Here is a 19,441-nt window from a genome sequence, read left to right on the forward strand (position 1 = left end):
ATGTATGTATATCGAAAATCTCCAGTCAACTCCGCTGGCACTTTGACGAAACATCTTCAACCGCAATTATTTCCCTTTCTTGATCCAAAACAACTCGCAGCTGCCCTTTTCCCTCTTCGGAAAATATTCCCTCTCGCAATCGGTCCAGATATAGCTCATAAGCCGGCATATAGCCTTTCACAAACTCCACAACCTCTTCATCAGTCATACCTCTGGCTTTTCGATTCCAAAGAGCATGTTCCTGCTGAACACGCCACTGATAGACATTAACCAGATCATTCGTATCCAGATGAACCAGGTAATCAAAATGCTTAGGCCCCATGAATAGTTCACAGTATTGTCGAAGATTCTCATTCACCTCCAAGAGATGCTCAAGCACATGTTCCTTCAGGGTAGCTGTAGGAAACATCGAATCACTCGCAGATTTCCCGGCTTTGTTCCACCGCATTCGAACCTGATCTTCAGCGAGAGGCAGGAATCCAACACACCACCCTTCAAAAATCACAACATCAATGTCGCCGGCGGGGACGCGTTCCCATTGCTGTGATGATACTCTCCCTCCTTCTCCGTTAAACAAACGCTTATCAAAAGATGGAAGCAATATTTCCGATGAGTTCAGACTTCTGAAAAATGATACCGATAAGGCTTTGTCGTGCGTTCCGGGTTGTCCTCGCGTTTGAAGAAGTTTATTGCGTGAGTTGGTCTTTCTAAGCGTGACTAGATCGTCATGGTCAAGGTATAGATCGTCCAAAGAGATGTTTATCGTTTGGTAATTGTGCTTGTTGCGGAGAGTGCTAGCGAGAGCATCGGTCCAGGTGGACTTGCCGCTGCCCTGGAGGCCTGTCAGGGCGAGGACGAAGGGATGCTTGGTCGGATTTGTCGATTGTGCAGCTTTATGTTGTTTGATTCGAGGTAGAATGTGATACAGGACATTATCAATATTTTCTGGGGGAATTTTCGGAGGGGCCATCGTGATGATGGATTGTTGTAACAGGAGCGAAGTGATATAGCAGTATTAATTCCAAATATGATAATACTACTCAGGTAAAAATATGTTAAGCATATACTGTAGAGTCTAAATCAATTATGACTGGATAAAAGATTCGCCTCTTATTTTGCCTTGAGGAATGGGCCGGACATATCTTTCTCCTGATACCCCCGCACTAACACTCAACGTTAACTACCTCGGACTTGGAAATCCCCGCAACAATCTTCTTACCATTTTCATTGGTTAATTGTATTGGCCATGAAGGGATCAGCAAACTTGGTCTCCATCAAGACCCGGGAGCTTGAAGGGCTAGAAACAAAAGGATCCGAATCCCCCACAAGCACAAGTACCTTCTCCTTTACAAAGAAATCCCACTTTTCGAATCACACATCTTGAATTCAATTCACCATGTCTCCTTCAATTATTTCAGGAAAGATCTACAGCATTGCATCAATCCCCGCTGATGGCATCTGTCCCGAGGTCATTGACGCCGGCATTGCGGCGCTGAATGCCTTGACGGATACCCTCCAGACCTTCAAACTGAAATTCCAGCACTACGATTGGAGTTCGGAGACATATAAGAAAACTGGAAAGTATATTCCAGACGGCGGACTTGAAGAGCTGAAGAAGCATGATGCAATCTTCTTTGGTGCCGTCGGTGCACCCGGTAAACAAGTCAACCCCAGCTTTCCTGGTTGTATGCAGCTAATAATCCATCAATAGATGTTCCCGACCACATCTCTCTGTGGGGCCTCCGCCTGGCCATCTGCCAACCCCTACAGCAATACGCCAATGTGCGCCCAACCAGAGTATTCCGCGGCACCGAGTCACCACTCCGCAACTGCAAGGCAGGTGACCTCGACTGGGTCATCATCCGTGAGAACAGCGAAGGCGAATACGCCGGTCAAGGTGGCCGCTCTCACCAAGGCAAAGCTTGGGAGGTAGCTACCGAAGTATCCATCTTCTCTCGATACGGTGTTGAGAGAATTATGCGCTTCGCCTTCGAGACTGCCCAGAAGCGTCCGCGTAAGCTCCTCACTGTTGTCACCAAAAGTAATGCCCAGCGCAACGGCATGGTTCTCTGGGACGAGGTTGCGAAGGCAGTTGCCGTGGACTTCCCCGATGTCACTGTTGACAAGATGCTGGTTGACGCCATGACTACCAGGATGGTGTTGAAGCCCGAGAGCTTGGATACCATTGTGGCTACAAACCTGGTGCGTTAAAAACGAACTGGAAATTGATATAATTACTTACGCATCTTTTAGCACGCGGATATTCTTTCTGACCTTGCTGCGTCCCTGGCTGGCTCTATTGGAATTGCCCCTACTTCCAATCTTGACCCTACCCGCGAGTACCCTAGTATGTTCGAGCCCATTCACGGCTCTGCTTTTGACATCACTGGCATGGGTATCTCCAACCCCGTGGCTACCTTCTGGACAGCTGCAGAGATGCTCGCATGGCTGGGCGAGGAGGACGCGTCGAAGAAGCTGCTGGCATGCGTGGAGAATGTTTGCGAGCAAGGAATTCTGACTCGGGATTTGGGTGGAAAGTCTACCACCAAGGAGGTCACGGAAGCTGTCGTGGCAGAGATCAAGAAATTGGGTTCTAAATAATGATTCTAGATCAAAGCTCTAGATCATAGTTGAATAAAATGAAGTCGCAAGGATCAATAAATCTAAGCTAGTCAGTCTGTAGAATATGATAAACTCAGCATATGAGCTTGATCACATTGTAACAGGGTGGATGAAGCATCTGCCAGTCTGGCAGCATATGAGGGCTTAGTTACCAGCGACGAAGCTGTTAATCCCTAGAAGCCACCTCCGAGTCAGAGGATGCAATTAGAGAAATGTTCTCGAAAAATGACGAAGAGCTTCTATTTATCGATTCTGTCTCTGCATTGTTCTACAATTCTTCCAACAAATGTGTCGCGGCAATCTTCGTATACGCCTTGACAATTTTTCAAAAAGAATCTACACATGAGCGCATCCCTTTCCTCTATCCTGGCTGCGTGTGCCCTTACCTGGAAATTCCTATCTTGTTTCATTGCGTTCTTCGCTATCGACCGCTTTGGCCGGTGCACGTTGTTCATAGTCAGCGGGACGGGCATGTCAGCTTGTATGGCCGCTTTGGCTATAACAGCCAGCTTTGGTTCCACTAACAAGCACGCGTCGATAGCATCAGCGTGCTTCATCTTTCTGTTCAACATCTTCTACCCCATCGGCTTCTTGGGTAGGAATTTCTTGTACTGCACGGAAGTTGCGGCAGTGCACCTTCGAGTTGCTATGACGTCAATTTCTGCTGCCAATCACTGGCTGTGGAATATTGTTGTTGTCATGGTCACTCCGGTGGCTCTTGAGACAACTGGATACCAGTACTATATCATATACGCGATTTTGTCGGCCTGTATTCCTATTTTGGTGTACTTCTTCTATCCGGAGACTATGAATCGTAACTTGGAGTTGCTGATTCATGTATTTCGGGATGCATCGTCTCTCTGGAAGATTGTTTCTATGGCGCGGAATCTGCCCCGGGGTGATTCTACTGATATGGACTTGATGGCTTATATCGAGGGAAAGAATGGCGGATCTGTTGAGATGAAGGAGCGTATCTGATTGGATTGGTATAGCGTTCATGTGATTAATAGCTGTGAATATCATGTGTCGCGTTTTCATGCCCAAAGAGTTACAGTAGTTCAATGCGGGATTTTTGGTTTGCAATTCGAACATCTAGGGCAATAGATGCAACTTTTGAGTTCATATTTTCCCGAAAAGTAGGTCATCCATCTTGAAAGTTGGGATGAGTTCTTAGAAAGCAGGTAGAGGAGGGAATGCTGCCCAATTAGTCCCGCACTGCAACCTCCTCCAACTGCCGTGTTAGACGATAAAAGCAAAATACCCGTGGATAGTAGGTCACCTTCGGCATTCCCATCGGCGAAACCGGAATCCTGGCAGTCCGCGGCATCAAAAACCATGTATCGGAATGCCGATGCGGAGGAAGACAGGTACGGGAATAGATTTCATCCGCAAATCAAACGGCATCAATATACGATTAGGCCCCACGAACCTGATCCCAGACATGAAAAGTGGTCCCTGAATCAGTCTGACGCCGAGCACTAAATCATAGCCAATGGACCGCTCACATCTAGACCAGAAACCTCCGAAATTCGCTACTTTTACCCCGGAGTCAAGCCAGCCCCATTAGACCCATTGGCACTGCCGAGAAGACAAGGCTTGTTCGTCGCGTTTATAGGCGGACGTTGCCTTGTCCGCGTTGCTCGGGAAGCGGAAGCGGGAATTTCGGGGCGATGAGACGCCGCTATTGGTTGCCGATGGATCCATCCCAGCCGGATACCCGATGCGGTACCGCCGAACGGGGCTCCGTTGAAGTTTGCATACTGTGAAAAGAGCTTTATCAGTCCTTAAATCATATGGAGTATTACTGTCCGACGTTGGAAGCCGAATCAGCATCCGTCTTGCGGCGGAATAATTCGGGTTAGATATGTTTTTATGACATGACGATGGGTCTTGATAGTGGTCTGGATTATACTAAAGACTCCTGTTTTCTTGTGAAAATTTCTCTGATAATAGAATAAATTAAGATAAATCTCTCTCAACATTTTTTGAATACCTTCAAGTACCTTCAAAAATCATATCACATTGCCATGGCTCCTTCAATCAACGACATGCCTGTTGGCGAAACTACTGCTCCTTCGGCTTGTAAAGTCGGCATCAACGGCTTTGGTCGAATTGGTAGGAGACATAAACTGCCTAACCAAGTACAAGCAAAGGCTAACTAGTAATGCCTCATAGGTCGCAATGTACTCCGTGCTGCACTCGTCCGATCTGATATCCAGGTTGTCGCCATTAACCACACATGCGTCACCGTTGATGACCTCATCTATCTTATCCGCTACGATTCTTCCATGGGAAACTTAGATGACCGAGTCGAGATCCAAGCTGTCTCAGATAACCTGATTACCATTGATGGAAAGCGAGTTGCTCTTACATCAGAGCGGGACTTGAAGAAGCTCAACTGGGCTTCCTTAGGAGTCGACTATGTCCTCGAGTGCACAGGAAAGTTCACAAAGCGCGAGCTCGCCATGGATCATATTACCTACGGCAACGCCAAGCGTGTTCTTATTTCCGCACCTAGCTCAGACGCCCCTACATTTGTCTACGGTGTGAACTCCGATGATTATACACCCAGTGAAGAGTGCCGCGTTGTCTCCAACGCAAGCTGCACAACCAACTGTGTCACTCCCGTCTTGAAGGTTCTCCAAGAGTCCTTTGGTATTACTCAGGGTTTCCTGACTACCATTCACGCCGCTACCCGATCTCAGCAGGTTCTGGATGGGTACAGCAAGAAGAACGCTCGTCTAGGTAAGTTATCTGCACAATAACACTCGACAATTTCTAACCTTCTCAGGACGCGGTGTTTTCAACAATATTATCCCCACCACCACTGGTGCCGCCAAGGCCGTCGCAACAGTGCTGCCCGAACTGAAGGGCAAGGTGACCGGTGTCTCCATTCGCGTTCCCACGTAAGCTTATGAAGACTTTCTACCATCCTAATTCAAAAGCTAACATACCCAGACCCAACGTCTCCATGATCGATCTCACAGTCAGCACCGACAAGCCAACCTCTCTCTCAGAAATCATCTCCAAATTCCGCCTTGCTTCTAAATCGAGTATGGCTGGCGTTCTCCAGGTTACAGACCAGGAGCTGGTGAGCAGTGACTACAATGGTAGTCCCTATAGCGCTATCGTCGATGCTCCCGCATGTGCAGAGCTAAACCCTCAATTCTTCAAGATCATGGCATGGTACGACAACGAGTGGGGATACTCAAACCGCCTTCTTGACTTGACCACTTTGGTGCATTCCCAAGAAGCCAATTAGATGTGCCATCTGGAAAGGAGTTTGATGTTCGCGAAAATATATAATACCATTTAAATTATGCAATAGAGCTTAGATTCAATAGAATCATTTGACATGATTGTTCACACAGGACGTTAACTTCCAATTTTCTAACTAAGCACCCATGCTACCATTAATCTTCCGAACACGCTCATCTCGTAATTGGTCCACCCATTTATCTTTTCGATTATGCCAGATTTCGCTTGCCAGGTTTGCACAATTCAGTCGGTGCTCTTCATCGAGTGTGCCTGACTTCACCGCGAATTCCACGTCATCACTCGATGATGTGAATGGTGTCCCGCAATCGGAACAGAATTCGCGCAATACGCGCACGTCCTTATCGCTGCGATCCACATACACCTTAGGCGACCCTTTGGTGTACTCAAAAGAGGATTTCGGCACAACGATGTTGGCAGAAAAGCCGGAGCCGGTATTACGTTTGCAATTGGTGCAGTGACAGATGATCACCTGGGACATGTTGTTAGTAGGCGAATAGGATACTCTTGTAGCGCAATAAGAGAGACCGTACCTTTGGAAATGGTTCTGATGAATCTAAATGAATTTTGTATGCTATGCTCTTGCAGAGGCAAGCGCCGGTCATGAAACCCTGTGCCATTGTAGATTTTGAGAGCCGTTGGTTGTTAGATCCTCTAAGAATTTAAGCCAAATGTAAATATTGGAGGGACAAAAGTTCTTTGGGTCATGCGCTAAATAGGTGGGGGCCAGCGGGAACTGTAGAGACTCTAAGTGAGATTACTGGTGCTGGGGCACTGCTGACAAAGGCTTGCTTATGTAGCAATTCTGTCATCCTAATGGATATAGTAGAATTGATGGAAGCCTGTAGATAAATTTGGGTTAATATTTCCATCAAGCAGACATGATAGCAAATAGGAACGGAAACAGCAAAAGACGGCACAAGAATTTGGAAATTTCTCCTGTATTTTACGTTGACTCCGTGCATGTGACAAATGGCGGGAGGCTCCTAATTTGTACTAGTACAGGCAAAGTGGGGAGGTGGGGGTTTGAGACATAGGCGATAATGCGATAAGGAGATAAAGAGAACATTTGAAGAGATAGAATTTGTTCGATTGACAATAGATTATGACAGTCTACATTAAAATCTAAACAGGTCGAGTACGCCTGTCTAATATTCTCATCAATCGCTGCAAATCACGGCGACTCTGTAAGTTAATCAATTGGATTGAACATCTCGAATTCTTGGTAGACACAATAACATAATCATCCCTTGTCGGTCCGTGTAGATTTGCGGTGGCCCATCCTTCGGAATCAGGTGCTCATCTCCATTTGCAATGAGGGCTTCAACAAGAGTTGCACTACCAGCTTGCTCAAACCCAAGGCGCTTATAAAATTCCAGGGCAGCATCATTCCCCCTCTTAATAATAAGTCTGATCTTAACTGTTGAGGGATATGTTCGGTATGATTGAAGGTACTCGATGACCTTTTTGCACAGTTTGCTTCCAATTCCATGGCCGCGGTGCTCAGGGAGATTGAACAAGCTCAGCAACTGCCATCGCTCTTCCACATCGTCCGACTGCTGGGGTGGCTGGCAAGCTTCGTCGGGCAAGTCAAAAGCAGCGGCGGACCCAGGTCCTCGCACAGTGACCTGGCCGATCCATTGGGGGTCATCGGGGCTTGATGGGTCTTGATTGACTGGCTTAGCGGCACAAATGAAGAATTCCCGATCGGGGAGGTTGATGAGGTTTATCCAGTCGGCATCGGTGAAAGCTGCTTCGATGGCGTATGTAGAGGAGAAGGAGCCGGGTGAGGTCTGCAATGCCTTTAAGCGTAGCTCTCGGATTTTTTGAGCGGACTCGCTGATTCCAGTTTCTTTCGAAATCCGGAAGAAACTATAGGTAAATTTGGAAGCCATTTTGGATGGGATTCAGATGGGAGTGAAGTAGACTAACGATAACGATATTGAATTTATATTCGAAAGTGTTCGCCGTGACTCAGAGATGGCCACACTACGCTTAGTTCACTCCACATTTATGAAATGGGATTAGCGCATTCCAGATTATATTCGGGATTTGATGGGCTTTTGGAGTTTACAGTGAGCCTGTTAGTCAATTAGCTTTCCAAGATTGAAATTTATTAAAATATTGAAAGCGGCTAGCCTCGGCCAATTATCATACTCTTACTAGCCACCAGTTCTTCTTGACAACCTGCCTGAAGTAATATTTAGAGCCATTCTAAAGTTTTGACATAACTCCTGGGGTCTCTTTCAAAAGCAGCGTTGGGACATCAAATTATACTGAATCTGTAGCCCTAGCGGCTCATACCTAGCGAACTGCACCAAAGCAACACACCCTAAGTACAGCTGTCACTGCCAGAAACGAATGTCCCATCCGAATCCTCACAGCCACAAACCCCAGTCTGAGGATCTTTGATGCAACCAGTGCCAACACCGCTGTCCTCTCCATCATCGCTCCAGTAGAAAATCCAGTAGTCCGAGCTTTCCTCCAACTCATCACTGGTGGGAGCGTCGCATGTGTATGCGCTGCAGGTGCCGTACGGTGCACCATTGTAATCGTCGTACTGATGATTCGTCTCGAAGACGGCGAATGTTTGGGTTCCAGAAACGCGCGTGTTGTGTGAGCATTCGGCAGCTTGAATAGCGGTTGAGACCTTGCTGGCTATATTGCAAAAGTTTGGAAGTGGTTAGTGCGTGGATATACCGGATCTGGAAATACCGCTCGGATATATAGCCAGTGAAAACAAATGAAACTGTATTTCTTGAATCATGGAATGCAACTCACCGGAGCAATTCAGGCTGGCTGGCTTGTAGCCCTTTGTGTTTGATGAACATGGATCCACGGTGGCCATGACAATGGCTGGTGTTGCCACTAGAGCGAGGAATTTGGTGAAGTGCATTGGATGAGTTGTTTCTTTCAAATGTTGAATATTGGTCAGATACTTGAAATTCAAAGTTAACAGCGTTCATGTCGTCTTTAGGAGACCGGGTAGCCCTTTTATACTTGACGCTCGGCTTCGCTCCGGCATCGATCCAATTGGAAATTAACAAAATTTATCTGATACGAAGCATTTATCTCGTGTCTTCGAGATCAAAAAGGAGAATTTAGTGATTGATCGACGTAACCAGGGGTACTCGCCAAGCTTTTGATAGTGAGGATCCATAGGAAATGTGTTTCAAGTGTCACTTCAAAACAGCCATCGGGCATATTACCTCGAACATGATCTTACCGCTACATCAGCCACGTCATGATAATACGAGTATTGTTAAAATACATGAGTAAATCTGGTCATAAAGTGTGTGATAAGCGGTATATCGTCCTACGCTGTGTTTTTCATAGTAATCGTCGTGATTAAGTCAAGTAGATCAGGTTTTCGACAAAAAGCGAAAAGAAAAGCATGGTGGCTTGAGGAGTGAGTCATCTGGACAGGAAGATGCTCAAAGTCAACGTCATGGATGAAGTTAAGCAGCTTCTATGTTTCTGCAAGAAAAAGCTCGAAGACAACGACGACGCGATTGATGACATAAAAAAAAGTGACTTGTTTAGCCCACATGACATACGATGAGCTGGTGATGGAATTCTGTATGATTTGATAGCATCGAAACGATATACCTAGTTTTTCCTTTATAAACGTGACCTGTTCTTTATCTGCAAGTCCACTTTTCCCCATCTGATTCAACAAAACCACCTGTGAGAGATCTGAAATAGGAACCAATACCAAATGACGAGGAGATAATATGCCCAAGAAGCAACCTCACTGCGGACATGAAAATGAGAATTATGATGACAATGAAATCAAGGCAATTGTCTCATTTTCGCGGCTATCAGAATCCCCAGGAAAGAATGCAAACCTTCATTGCGATTCTCATATTCAATGTTACTAAAGGAAACGAGGAGAGCTTAGGTGAAGACTTGAAGACCAATTTCAAGTGCATCCTATGATCTTCGTTTTTTATCTCTCTTCACAGTAGAATCCTTGAGTTTCCACTCGGGAAACACTATATAATGTCACGGGGAATCTGGTAAGCTCTATCTGTCTTGAGCAGACCGTGCATAGATAGGAGTATGAGGATAGTGTCCGAGATACCAAGGAAGCAAATGAGGTGATTCGTAAGACTAAGGAATTAAATAACATTTGGATGCACACATACATCATATCGCTGATCTAAATCACGATAACGAACGCTTTAATGTTGACTGCTCACATCATGCCACCCTACGTCATAGGTAATTCCAAGCTTTTCCTGCCATGTATATAACTTTCCTCCTCGGGCCGATTAAGTATTCAATCCTACATATCACTGCCCCCGTTCAACCTAATTCGATTCTTCATATATTACATCCAATTCCATCTACAGTCACAATGTCTGGAATCTTGCACAAAGCCGAGGATGCCTTACACATCCACCACGATAAGAAGAAATCTATCGATAACGGAGAACAAGGGAAGCAGCCCGATATTCATGCTGGTAAATACATATCTCGCCATCCTCGAAGCCAAAATGAAGTTCTTACTGACGTTCGCAGATAAGCACTCTCATGGACACAGTCATGAGGGTAAACATCTGAGCCAGGATGAGAGAGATCGTGCCGATTTTGAGGCTGCGAGACACTATGATCATGCTTTAAAGAATAGTCATGGTGCAGGTGTTGGGTTTGAGGAGTAATCATGGTCATTTTGATGGGTTAAGATTCATGATTCAATGGCTGGGGAACCTTCTTGGATATACATGTGTACATGCACTAGATGATCGGGAGTGATAGAATGCTGTTGCTGCATGCGGATTTACTGTAGATAGAAGCATGTTATCATTTTATTAAGAGGGTGTTTGCAGAAGATCTTTGAATATATTCATTTTCGTTGGCTAGACCAACAGTCATCAGGTAACATGCGTGATCGGAAACATAAGAAATCTATTTTTGTGTACATCAAAGCAGGACTCCACGGGTATCTGTGTTCCTCGACGAAATCATTTAATCCTCATCCATGGACTCCCATCCATCAGGACCCGGAGCCTCAGCCTCAACGCCAGCCTCGCCCTCATCATCCGACTCATCATCACCGTCAGCGTTCAGACCAACCATACGCTCTTGCACATCACCCTCAAAAGCAGGCAGACGTGAGACAAACGCACGGCGAACAGCACCGTTCGTAGACGCATCCCAGATTTGAACGTTACCCTTGCTACCAGCCACGGCGAGACGGAAGCTGACCTCAGAGTCTGGGGCGAAGTTGGTCGAGAAGACCTTGCCGACGTCCAGCTTGCGGGAGACGACCATGCTGGGCTTGTCATTCTCGACGTTCCAGAGCTTGACCTCCTTGTCTGTGGAGCCGGTTACCAGGAAGCCGGGGATGGTGCGGTTGATGTCGAAGGAGGAAACGGAGGAGTCGTGTGCCTGCAGGGTCCAGACGGGCTTGGACTCGGCCGGGGTGGCGGGGACGTTGCGAACATCGTAACGGTAGACTTGGCCACCATCGGTGGTGACGTAGAAGAAGTTAGGGTCGTGAGGATCCCAGCGGACGTTCTCGACGTCCGAGTCGACGGCCCAGCGGGCCTTGGCGTCGGGTGCACGCATATCCGCTGCAACCACAGTGCGGTCGTAGCTACCACTCAGGAGGATGGTGGACTCTGTAGGGTGCCAGTCCAGCGAGCAGACCTTGTCGGTGTGGTGCGAGTACGACTTGACGCACTTGGTGGTGGTAAGATCCCAGAGCTTGACGGTGCGATCGGCAGAGGCGGAGGCGAGCAGGTTGCGGTGCTGGCGGTTGGCTGCCAGAGCCAGGATGGAGTCGATGTGGTACTCGTCGTTGGCCTTTGGCTTCTTCTTCTTGGACTTCTTGCGCTCGCTGTCCTGGCCGCCTTGGCCGAGGATGGCGTTGGGGTACATGGAGTCCACGACGTCCAGATCCCAGATCTCGATATCCGGCTCCATGGTTCCAACGGCGACGAAGTTACCTTGTGTGCGTCCCTCAGTGTTCTTGCCAACGGGCATGTCGAGCCACTCCAGGCACAGGGGAATGCCGGGCAGCATGATGTCGTGGTGAACGTAGAGGTTGTCGGCGGAGTCCTCGTAAACGTAAACCTCCAGGTGGGCAACCTCGTCCTCGACCTTTCCGGCCAGGAGAAGGTTGTCGGTGGGCATGATCTGGAGCTCCTCGCGGTCCTCGTCGTCCTCGTCCTCAGGCATGACAAGGTACGGGTCTGCCTCGTTGGGCTGGTGGTAAGCCAGGGACTGAACGTTGCCGAACATAGTGACCTTCTCGCCATCCTCGTCAACCTCCTCGCTATCGTAGTGGTCCATATCGAACTCCTTAAGAACATCATCATCATCCCTAAAGGTTGGTTAGCCTAGACCAATGCAATTCACAAAGTCGGACATACTCAGTCTTTTTCGACTCGACAGCCTCCTTGGAGGTCTCCTTAACCTCCTCATTCTCCTCCTTGTTATCTTCCTCCTTGTCCTCATCCATAGCAGAATCCTCTTGCGCAGCATTCATATCCTCCTTGGCATCCTCAAGCTGCATGCGAGCAAGCTTAGATATCCGGTTCATTTCCTCCTCGTCAATCTCATATTTAGTAGGAAACTGGGCAGCGACACCGCGCCGCACCCAGGCTGTAGTAGTGATCATAGAAGACATTGCGAGAACGTAATCACATCAATCTTCGAAGATCAGGCTTTTTTTTTTTATCGGCGATATTTTTTTTATCGGTGTGCTGAGGGGTCTTCCGCCCGGCAGAAAGCGGCCGATCTACTCACCGCCTGGATTTTGCGATTTGCTTCAGGAACAAGTATTGGTGGCTCACATTCGCGATACAAAAGACGTTTCCTTTCAATTACTAGTTTCTTGAGCTATACCATTACCGCCAATATGCATTCTCATCTTCACACCTCATACAACGTCAGTAAGTATCACCATGAATGACTTTCCTGAACCAATTGCATCGGCACTAACTAGTCCTGTACAGACTGCGAGGAGATCATGACAGCTCTCGACGAATGCCATGCTCGTGGATTCATTTACAAGGCCCTCGGCAACTGCAATGATATCAAGCGTGAGGTGAACAAGTGTCTCGCTGCCGAGCGTTTCGACCGCGCGAAGAAGAATCGGGAAACCGCGCGCGATAACCGACGGAAGATCGAGGATATTTGGGCAAAGGAGCGGGCAATGGATGCCAGTGCTGTGCAGGTTCCAAGTGCTACTTCCAGCGCTTCCCAGGATGGTGTGAAGCAATGAGTGAATGGGTTGTATTATGTGCGGTCATTTCTGGTGTTTGGAGTCTGGTCAATTGCTTCTTTTTATGGGTTGATACTCTCTTCTCGACGGTGAAAGAACGAAGTTGCTTGTACGATACTTTGGATGTATATATATAGTGGATATTGATGAGAACGTGGCTAAATGCCAGAGTTGCCATGATACTCAGGACATTTTTGATGAGCTTTTCGAGCTTATAAATTTCCATGTACAATTGGACTATTGAACTTTTTTGAACTGAATATCCCATCCGAACGCCACGCCTGGACAATAATTATCATGCAATGTGAACAAGTAGGCGCTTATGCGTCCACTTCAGCCTCGGCCATAGGAACATCAGCGTCACCACTCTTGTTGTGGCGGCGTCTCCGCTTTGTCTTAACAGGGCCAACTTCTTCGCCCTCTGCATCAGCCTCGGCGACTTCGGTCTCCATCCGATCCTTCTTCGCACCACCCGCATTCCCCTCAACTCTCTTCTTGGGCTTCTTCATACTCATGGGGTTCGGTCCCTTGGCCTTCTTCAATCCAGGAATCTTCTTCCTCTCACCACCATCTTCACCCTCTCCGTCATGCTTTCTCTTAGCTCCAAGCTCGGGGTCATCCAAACCAGCCCGGAATTTGCCCATCTCGTGACCATCACGCACTGCCTCTGTCGGTGTACTCAACGGCTCGAGAACCATGACCGAGCGCTTGACGTAGATGATAGGTACACCGGGGATAGAGCGCGCGCCGAAACGCAAAGCTCGAGAACGGCGCATTGCGCGCTCTTCTTCGCGCTCCTCTTCGGTCTTGCGCTTACGCTGCGCCGGGTTGTCTGCTTTATCGCTCCTCTTAGCCGCTGGCGGGTCGGCTGTGGCGAGGATGTAGTGCTCTTTGTTCTTCTTTACTTCGGCATTAGGCGAAAGGAGGGAGAGCAGACACTCCACCTCATCGATGGGAGTGTGCTCTGCGTTGTGAGTGCAGTGGCGGAGGGGGAGAACTGTTGGTGGGGGGAGATGCATAGGGCGGTAGGGAGTGTTGGTTCTGGGGTTGATGGGTTGTTTGGCCATAATGGCTGCGAGGGAACATTTTGTCAGGACTGTTAGGAGTTAGTTTACCAGTGATCAAGTGCCAATTTTCATCTGCGATTGCGATATGCATCGCTGGATCATTAGGTGGTGGTGGGTACTGACGAGGCTTGGGTGTTCCCTGAAGAGTCCGCTCAAGAGCAGGGAGTAGATCCATCTTGAATTGGTCAACTGCGTGCAGGAAGTTCGAGTCCACTGTCAAGTAGGTTAGCATTCAAGTCTGGATAACAGCTTTGGAGTCGACATACCGAGCACCTGGTAGGGCTCACGGAAGCCAAATGTCATCTCATACTGGTGCATGAGCTTGCGGTACTTCTTGGAGCGTTTGGCCCTCATTTTGAATGGTTTAGAATAAGGATTGTTGAAGTTACGGAGATTTCCTTGTGGTGATGCGCGGACGAAACTTTTTTCTTATTTTGCCGGGCGGCGGGCGAGGCGGTGATGGTCCGTGCGAAGTACCTTTCGATCTATGGACAGCAGCTTTCAAGCTCTACAAATGCAATAAAACCTCCGGTTTGTTGTCTGATTATTATTATCCATATAATTTAACGTCTAGACAGTAGCTAGTTAAACGCAAGTACTCCTGTACGCTGGCGTATGCAATGCAATAAAGCTGACCAGTAGTCGTGTCTGCTGAGATATAATATGAACTGAAAAAATTGGCGTTGAAGCCCGGGAATAGAAGTGGACCTGAAGAAAGGGTTCAGGCTCCGGATGAAAAGGTCGTTGACACATAAGATGCCTCGCCCTGTAGATCGATACAGGGGGCATGGATGGTTGTGAGGTTCAAAAGAACCGCACTCAACATGAAAGCGTGGGTTTCGAGTGACTGCAGAGAGAGGCCAGATTCTTCATCATACACGAATTGGACAGTCGATTGTCAATTCGCGAATCAAAATGGCCGGTACTATGTAGACTTTCGAGTCGTATCGCATGACGGAAGACATGTCTTGCTGGGTGGATAGGTACTCAACACCCAGCTCGTTTCTGACAAGAAGCAACCACGACAGAGATGTCGTCCATTTTGCCTGCGAGGAGTCAGTATTCCATCTAATAACAAAAGGTACCTAAACGAACCTCCTTCAATAGCAAGCCCTTCATCAATCGCCTTCTCCATATACGGGCTCTCCGCAAATGGATCCTGAGCAATCGCCAGAGCAGCATTCATCAACTCCCTCGCCACATAGACCATACGATCATTTGACAGATCCGACGAGGCCAGCTCAGCCGTCTCTGCGATTCCCTGGTCCCATTTCTTGAGGCTATCCAGGATATTTGTCATAACCTCGTGCTCCCACAGGTTATCCATCACGCCGTCCGACACGACCAGTACAATGTCATCTTCTTGTATATCGACCTTGGTCATCACCGCGTCCTTGCGGGGTGTATCGATGCTGTTGGTGCCGAGTTGCATGGGACAGTCAAACCAGTGCCATTGCTCGGTTGTACTGAAGAGGATCCTCTCTTCCTTGGGTCGGATGACGATAACTTTGCAATCGCCTAGGTTCGTTACGTAGAGAAGGGGTTTTTGTGTGCCATTGTCTCCGTTGGTCCAATGAAGGAGTGCCGTGGCGGATGTGGTGGTTCCTAGCCATTCGTTTGGGGTACTTGTTGCGCGGACGGTTTCCTCAAAAGCTAGTTGGAGATATTCGACCGGGTCAGGGGTAGCGGTTGCGGAGAGGTTGCGATCGATCTCTAGAGCCCAGAAATGCAGGAGAAGCCTGGACCATAATCTATTTCCAGATGTTTTGTTAGCTATGAATGGGTACCAAAGTCCGTGGAAGTAGAAGAACTCACGCTGCATGACCACCAGGTCTCGTCGCCCAGGCCCCTACCCCGTCATCTACTCCGAGAAAGTTCTCGGCAACGATAACCGCATCGTCTCCATTGTTCAAGCCACGGATCAGCTCACCCTTGACGGATAATGTCTTATCCTGGGTAGTCAAGGGATCGGAAAAGGATGAAGACGGCGGAGACAAAAATGGTGGGGGGAAGGGACGGGAAGGGCGCTTAGCACATAGAGCGTAGCCGGTCTCGAATCTGAATGGGGATTGGAGGCTTTGGTAGTGGTTAGGGACGGGTGTGGTGGTGCCATATGAGGGCCACTGAGCCGCGTGGTATTGCCGAAGCTGCGGCGTCTCTAGCTTTAGTCGGCCCGAGGTGAATACCGGGGACGATCTATAACTGGTCCACCATGATGATAATAGTGATGAGAATGAGAATGAGAGTGACGGTGGAACCCTTGCCGTAGTCACCATGCCTTGACTTGGGTTCTCACAGTTGAACGGCCAGTCAGATTTGGGTGAAAGGGATTGGAGAGGTTTGCAATGCAATTTCAGGACAAAGTCATTGGCTGGTATAGAATTGGATTGGAAATTTAAGAAAGAATCACAGAATACTTGAACAGTGGAAAGAAAAGAGGATTTTTTCATGTCGGTATTCACCGGTGAGGGTACATTTTTGATCTCGAACGTTGAGTGGACTGTTAACGCCGACCGGGAAACTGTTCTCTCCTCTACGTTGTAGGGCGTGTCATATGAAAATGCAAGTTTCCCCCACTCCCCATAACAATCTGGAACTATTGATCTGATCTTCCTTCTATTTCAGGGGGAGGGGATCTGGGGTATTAATACAAACTATACCTACTATTGAAAATAGAAGTTCCTTCTAGACCCATTGATCGCCCGCCACAGAGAAAAGCTGAGAATGGTCTACAACAAATTCGATGTTTACGTTACCTACAATTAACCTCCACGCGATGCCCGGTTTTCGCCGTCGGAAAACACTACAGCTGCCCGAGATAGTTTCGTGTTGAGGGTCCACGCTTATCTTGACTCATACTGACATTATCTGCGATTATTATCATCTGAGATACCGCCCGTGCAGCTTCTGCCCATGACTGTGCATGGCGCAAGCATCGCAGATGCCGAGAGCACAATATTCATTTTTCATACTCCGTAATTGGAGAGTCCTTTGGATAAGAGGGGATTGTGGTCATTGAAGGTAAGGCTTTGGAGTCGATCTTGAGTGGCTCAGACCCCTTGCGAACTCTCAACCGCAAAGGCACACCGACTCGACACGGGAAGAGGACCGTGTCTTGGTTAAGGTTGTCGATGCCACCTGTGATGAGGCCGGTATCACATATACATATTACTGCCTCTCGAGTGCGTCGACCTGTCAGCCATACTTCGGATTGCATCACTTTTACAGGGTGATTAGAAGTTTGCCCTCGGCAGCTGACCGACTTGGCAGACAGATTGGACTCCTTGAGCAAACTGTTTAGAGGGCCTGACACTCAATTCCATTTATGATGCTAGTTTTGTTTGATAGACTAATGTATTCCTAAGAAGCATAGCAGTGGTACTCGAACTACCGTCATGTCATAAACTCCGATAAATGCTGCCATAAAATGGAGTCAATTCAGATCCAGTTAGTCTCTACACCAGTAGACCGCTCCTTTTGGATCTCCATCGCAATCGCGTTGAAGATAACGATCATTTCCAGCAGCATGACGTCCTCACGGGCGTCTGGCTTCAGAGCTGCCAGTCCCTGGAATCCAGCCACGGCAACAGTGTCGACCCTGGTGGTGAAGTTGAACCGGCCAGTTCGCTTACTGTTAATGGCGAGCTGCATACGGAGCTGACGTTCGGCGCAAGGGCAGCGACGCTCAACGTCGTTAGTACACTTGCGAGCGCAGAAGCAGACCGATTTGCAGATACACTTAGCGTGCTTCACCTCGTTCAACAGGCGAAGACGAATATTCTGGTCCTCATGGCGGCATTCTCCGACACATTTTCCTTCTAGCTTAGCCAGCGTGCCGAGGCGGTGGTCGAGGATGATTTCCCTCTCGCGGATGACTGGATCGATCATTTCCAGATTAGTAAAAGGAAGGTCTTTTAAGGCGATATCGCTCTCCGGCACATGCTTGGGGACCATGGTGAAGTATCTCTCGGAAAGCACAGTCATGGTCTCAGGCGGGAAGTCGGGGAAGTTGGTAATGAGACTGTCCCATTTCTTGCGATAGGAAGAATGTCGGTTGTTAACAATGCTGTAGGCGTATCGGCGGTATCCCAGGATATCATCGTTGATGAACGGTCCCTGTCGGGCATCTTTGCAGATAAGCATCCGCACGTAGCCTTCCATGAACTTGGCAACAAGATTGTTATCACGCTCTTCGCAGATACCTGGTGAGTCGAGGATATCCTTGAACAAGAGAAAGAGGCGATACATATGGTTAGGATCGGGCATGTAGAACTGACGGTCTTTCGTCGTCGCCGGACGAACTTCCAATTTGAACAGGGCACACAGCTCGATTCCTGCCATCTCGAGTTTGAGTCGTGAATAGAGAGCATAGAAGAGGTGCTCAATGATAGTGATAAGCTCGGCGAGGGAATCAGTCCGGATGTTGGTCTCGGCTTGCTCGATCCAGTACATGAGGCCCGTCTCCGAGGTGTCGAGCTAAAACAGTCATCAGTCTGCATGATGTGAAGGATTCCTTCACATACCTCGATACCGTAGCCCAGAAATGCTATCTGCACAATCTTTGAGATGGCATAAACCTGAGCGAAAATCTTAAGCGCATCCTTGAAATGCATGGTGATTTGAGCCTCGGTCAAGTCATCCAGGGACAGTACCTGGGATGTCAACCGGGATGCTCCATAAGTTGGAGATGGCGATGGTGAGCTCGGAGTCACAGCTAATACCCATTCCTCACTGCTAACCCTATATGGACCGGAATGTCGTTTCAACACCTGCTCCAACGCGTCAAGTCAGTTATTTTCCTTTCTTCTCATAGTTGCAAGGCGTGAGAGAGAATTTATAGAACTTGCCACAACACCCTCCTCGTTCTCGTCTTGGGTATCGTTTTGATTCATGTCGAATGATGATTCTCCTTGGAGGTAAAGCTCCGAGTATCTGTAAATTCCGTCGCGATGATCCTCGACTGTGTCGACCCAGACTTCTGAGCCTACAGACTTTTGGTCATCGCTGGGAGTCGTAGGGGTTCTGGATTGTTCAGAATCGCGTCTGTGGCGGAGTTTGGGGAAAGAGAAGTTCCAGATGTGACTCTTCTTCCTGTAAAGGTCGTTCATTTCGAAATTTGTTGTCGGCGACTTTTTATGAATATCAAGTCACCAACCAAAGGAATATTTTGAATTTGGGGGGGGTCAAGATCAAATTCTTTCTCTGTTCTACAGTGGATGTCAATTCGAGGAGGTATCGAGTG

The 19,441-nt window shown here is 48.1% G+C and overlaps 13 protein-coding genes across 13 annotated transcripts; 5 read left to right on the top strand and 8 right to left on the bottom strand.

Moving 5' to 3' along the window:
• Positions 1 to 25: 25 nt before the first annotated feature.
• On the bottom strand, positions 26 to 970 carry N7520_008239 (uncharacterized protein; the record flags this gene model as incomplete). The annotated part of the gene is made up of 1 exon (XM_057142173.1): positions 26 to 970. One exon carries the CDS (start codon positions 968 to 970, stop codon positions 26 to 28), a length of 945 nt encoding a protein of 314 aa, XP_056996179.1.
• A 426-nt stretch (positions 971 to 1,396) lies between these two features.
• N7520_008240 (putative tartrate dehydrogenase) lies at positions 1,397 to 2,601 on the top strand (the record flags this gene model as incomplete). The annotated part of the gene is made up of 3 exons (XM_057142174.1): positions 1,397 to 1,655; positions 1,712 to 2,202; positions 2,254 to 2,601. The coding sequence occupies 3 exons, from the start codon at positions 1,397 to 1,399 to the stop codon at positions 2,599 to 2,601; spliced, it is 1,098 nt and encodes a 365-aa protein (XP_056996180.1).
• Positions 2,602 to 2,964: 363 nt separating this feature from the next.
• On the top strand, positions 2,965 to 3,600 carry N7520_008241 (Major facilitator superfamily domain general substrate transporter; the record flags this gene model as incomplete). Its single annotated transcript, XM_057142175.1, has 1 exon — positions 2,965 to 3,600. One exon carries the CDS (start codon positions 2,965 to 2,967, stop codon positions 3,598 to 3,600), a length of 636 nt encoding a protein of 211 aa, XP_056996181.1.
• A 1,049-nt stretch (positions 3,601 to 4,649) lies between these two features.
• N7520_008242 (type I glyceraldehyde-3-phosphate dehydrogenase) lies at positions 4,650 to 5,884 on the top strand (the record flags this gene model as incomplete). Its single annotated transcript, XM_057142176.1, has 4 exons — positions 4,650 to 4,737; positions 4,798 to 5,367; positions 5,414 to 5,528; positions 5,581 to 5,884. 4 exons carry the CDS (start codon positions 4,650 to 4,652, stop codon positions 5,882 to 5,884), a joined length of 1,077 nt encoding a protein of 358 aa, XP_056996182.1.
• Positions 5,885 to 6,016: 132 nt separating this feature from the next.
• On the bottom strand, positions 6,017 to 6,379 carry N7520_008243 (GFA family protein; the record flags this gene model as incomplete). The annotated part of the gene is made up of 1 exon (XM_057142177.1): positions 6,017 to 6,379. One exon carries the CDS (start codon positions 6,377 to 6,379, stop codon positions 6,017 to 6,019), a length of 363 nt encoding a protein of 120 aa, XP_056996183.1.
• Positions 6,380 to 7,094: 715 nt separating this feature from the next.
• On the bottom strand, positions 7,095 to 7,793 carry N7520_008244 (GNAT family N-acetyltransferase; the record flags this gene model as incomplete). Its single annotated transcript, XM_057142178.1, has 1 exon — positions 7,095 to 7,793. The coding sequence occupies one exon, from the start codon at positions 7,791 to 7,793 to the stop codon at positions 7,095 to 7,097; it is 699 nt and encodes a 232-aa protein (XP_056996184.1).
• Positions 7,794 to 8,230: 437 nt separating this feature from the next.
• N7520_008245 (uncharacterized protein) lies at positions 8,231 to 8,794 on the bottom strand (the record flags this gene model as incomplete). The annotated part of the gene is made up of 2 exons (XM_057142179.1): positions 8,231 to 8,556; positions 8,680 to 8,794. 2 exons carry the CDS (start codon positions 8,792 to 8,794, stop codon positions 8,231 to 8,233), a joined length of 441 nt encoding a protein of 146 aa, XP_056996185.1.
• Positions 8,795 to 10,258: 1,464 nt separating this feature from the next.
• Positions 10,259 to 10,562, top strand: N7520_008246 (uncharacterized protein; the record flags this gene model as incomplete). The annotated part of the gene is made up of 2 exons (XM_057142180.1): positions 10,259 to 10,364; positions 10,423 to 10,562. 2 exons carry the CDS (start codon positions 10,259 to 10,261, stop codon positions 10,560 to 10,562), a joined length of 246 nt encoding a protein of 81 aa, XP_056996186.1.
• Positions 10,563 to 10,869: 307 nt separating this feature from the next.
• On the bottom strand, positions 10,870 to 12,535 carry N7520_008247 (rRNA-processing protein PWP1; the record flags this gene model as incomplete). Its single annotated transcript, XM_057142181.1, has 2 exons — positions 10,870 to 12,229; positions 12,279 to 12,535. The coding sequence occupies 2 exons, from the start codon at positions 12,533 to 12,535 to the stop codon at positions 10,870 to 10,872; spliced, it is 1,617 nt and encodes a 538-aa protein (XP_056996187.1).
• Positions 12,536 to 12,766: 231 nt separating this feature from the next.
• Positions 12,767 to 13,132, top strand: N7520_008248 (COX assembly mitochondrial protein; the record flags this gene model as incomplete). Its single annotated transcript, XM_057142182.1, has 2 exons — positions 12,767 to 12,800; positions 12,864 to 13,132. 2 exons carry the CDS (start codon positions 12,767 to 12,769, stop codon positions 13,130 to 13,132), a joined length of 303 nt encoding a protein of 100 aa, XP_056996188.1.
• A 320-nt stretch (positions 13,133 to 13,452) lies between these two features.
• Positions 13,453 to 14,553, bottom strand: N7520_008249 (rRNA-binding ribosome biosynthesis protein UTP23; the record flags this gene model as incomplete). Its single annotated transcript, XM_057142183.1, has 3 exons — positions 13,453 to 14,228; positions 14,323 to 14,412; positions 14,466 to 14,553. The coding sequence occupies 3 exons, from the start codon at positions 14,551 to 14,553 to the stop codon at positions 13,453 to 13,455; spliced, it is 954 nt and encodes a 317-aa protein (XP_056996189.1).
• Positions 14,554 to 15,186: 633 nt separating this feature from the next.
• On the bottom strand, positions 15,187 to 16,675 carry N7520_008250 (uncharacterized protein; the record flags this gene model as incomplete). The annotated part of the gene is made up of 4 exons (XM_057142184.1): positions 15,187 to 15,245; positions 15,295 to 15,950; positions 16,015 to 16,395; positions 16,662 to 16,675. The coding sequence occupies 4 exons, from the start codon at positions 16,673 to 16,675 to the stop codon at positions 15,187 to 15,189; spliced, it is 1,110 nt and encodes a 369-aa protein (XP_056996190.1).
• A 962-nt stretch (positions 16,676 to 17,637) lies between these two features.
• On the bottom strand, positions 17,638 to 19,307 carry N7520_008251 (uncharacterized protein; the record flags this gene model as incomplete). Its single annotated transcript, XM_057142185.1, has 3 exons — positions 17,638 to 18,675; positions 18,723 to 18,968; positions 19,050 to 19,307. The coding sequence occupies 3 exons, from the start codon at positions 19,305 to 19,307 to the stop codon at positions 17,638 to 17,640; spliced, it is 1,542 nt and encodes a 513-aa protein (XP_056996191.1).
• Between the last annotated feature and the right edge of the window lie 134 nt (positions 19,308 to 19,441).

The sequence above is a fragment of the Penicillium odoratum genome (genome assembly GCF_028828045.1).
Source record: "Penicillium odoratum strain IBT 22623 chromosome Unknown utg000005l_segment0_segment0, whole genome shotgun sequence".
Lineage (NCBI taxonomy): Eukaryota > Fungi > Ascomycota > Eurotiomycetes > Eurotiales > Aspergillaceae > Penicillium > Penicillium odoratum.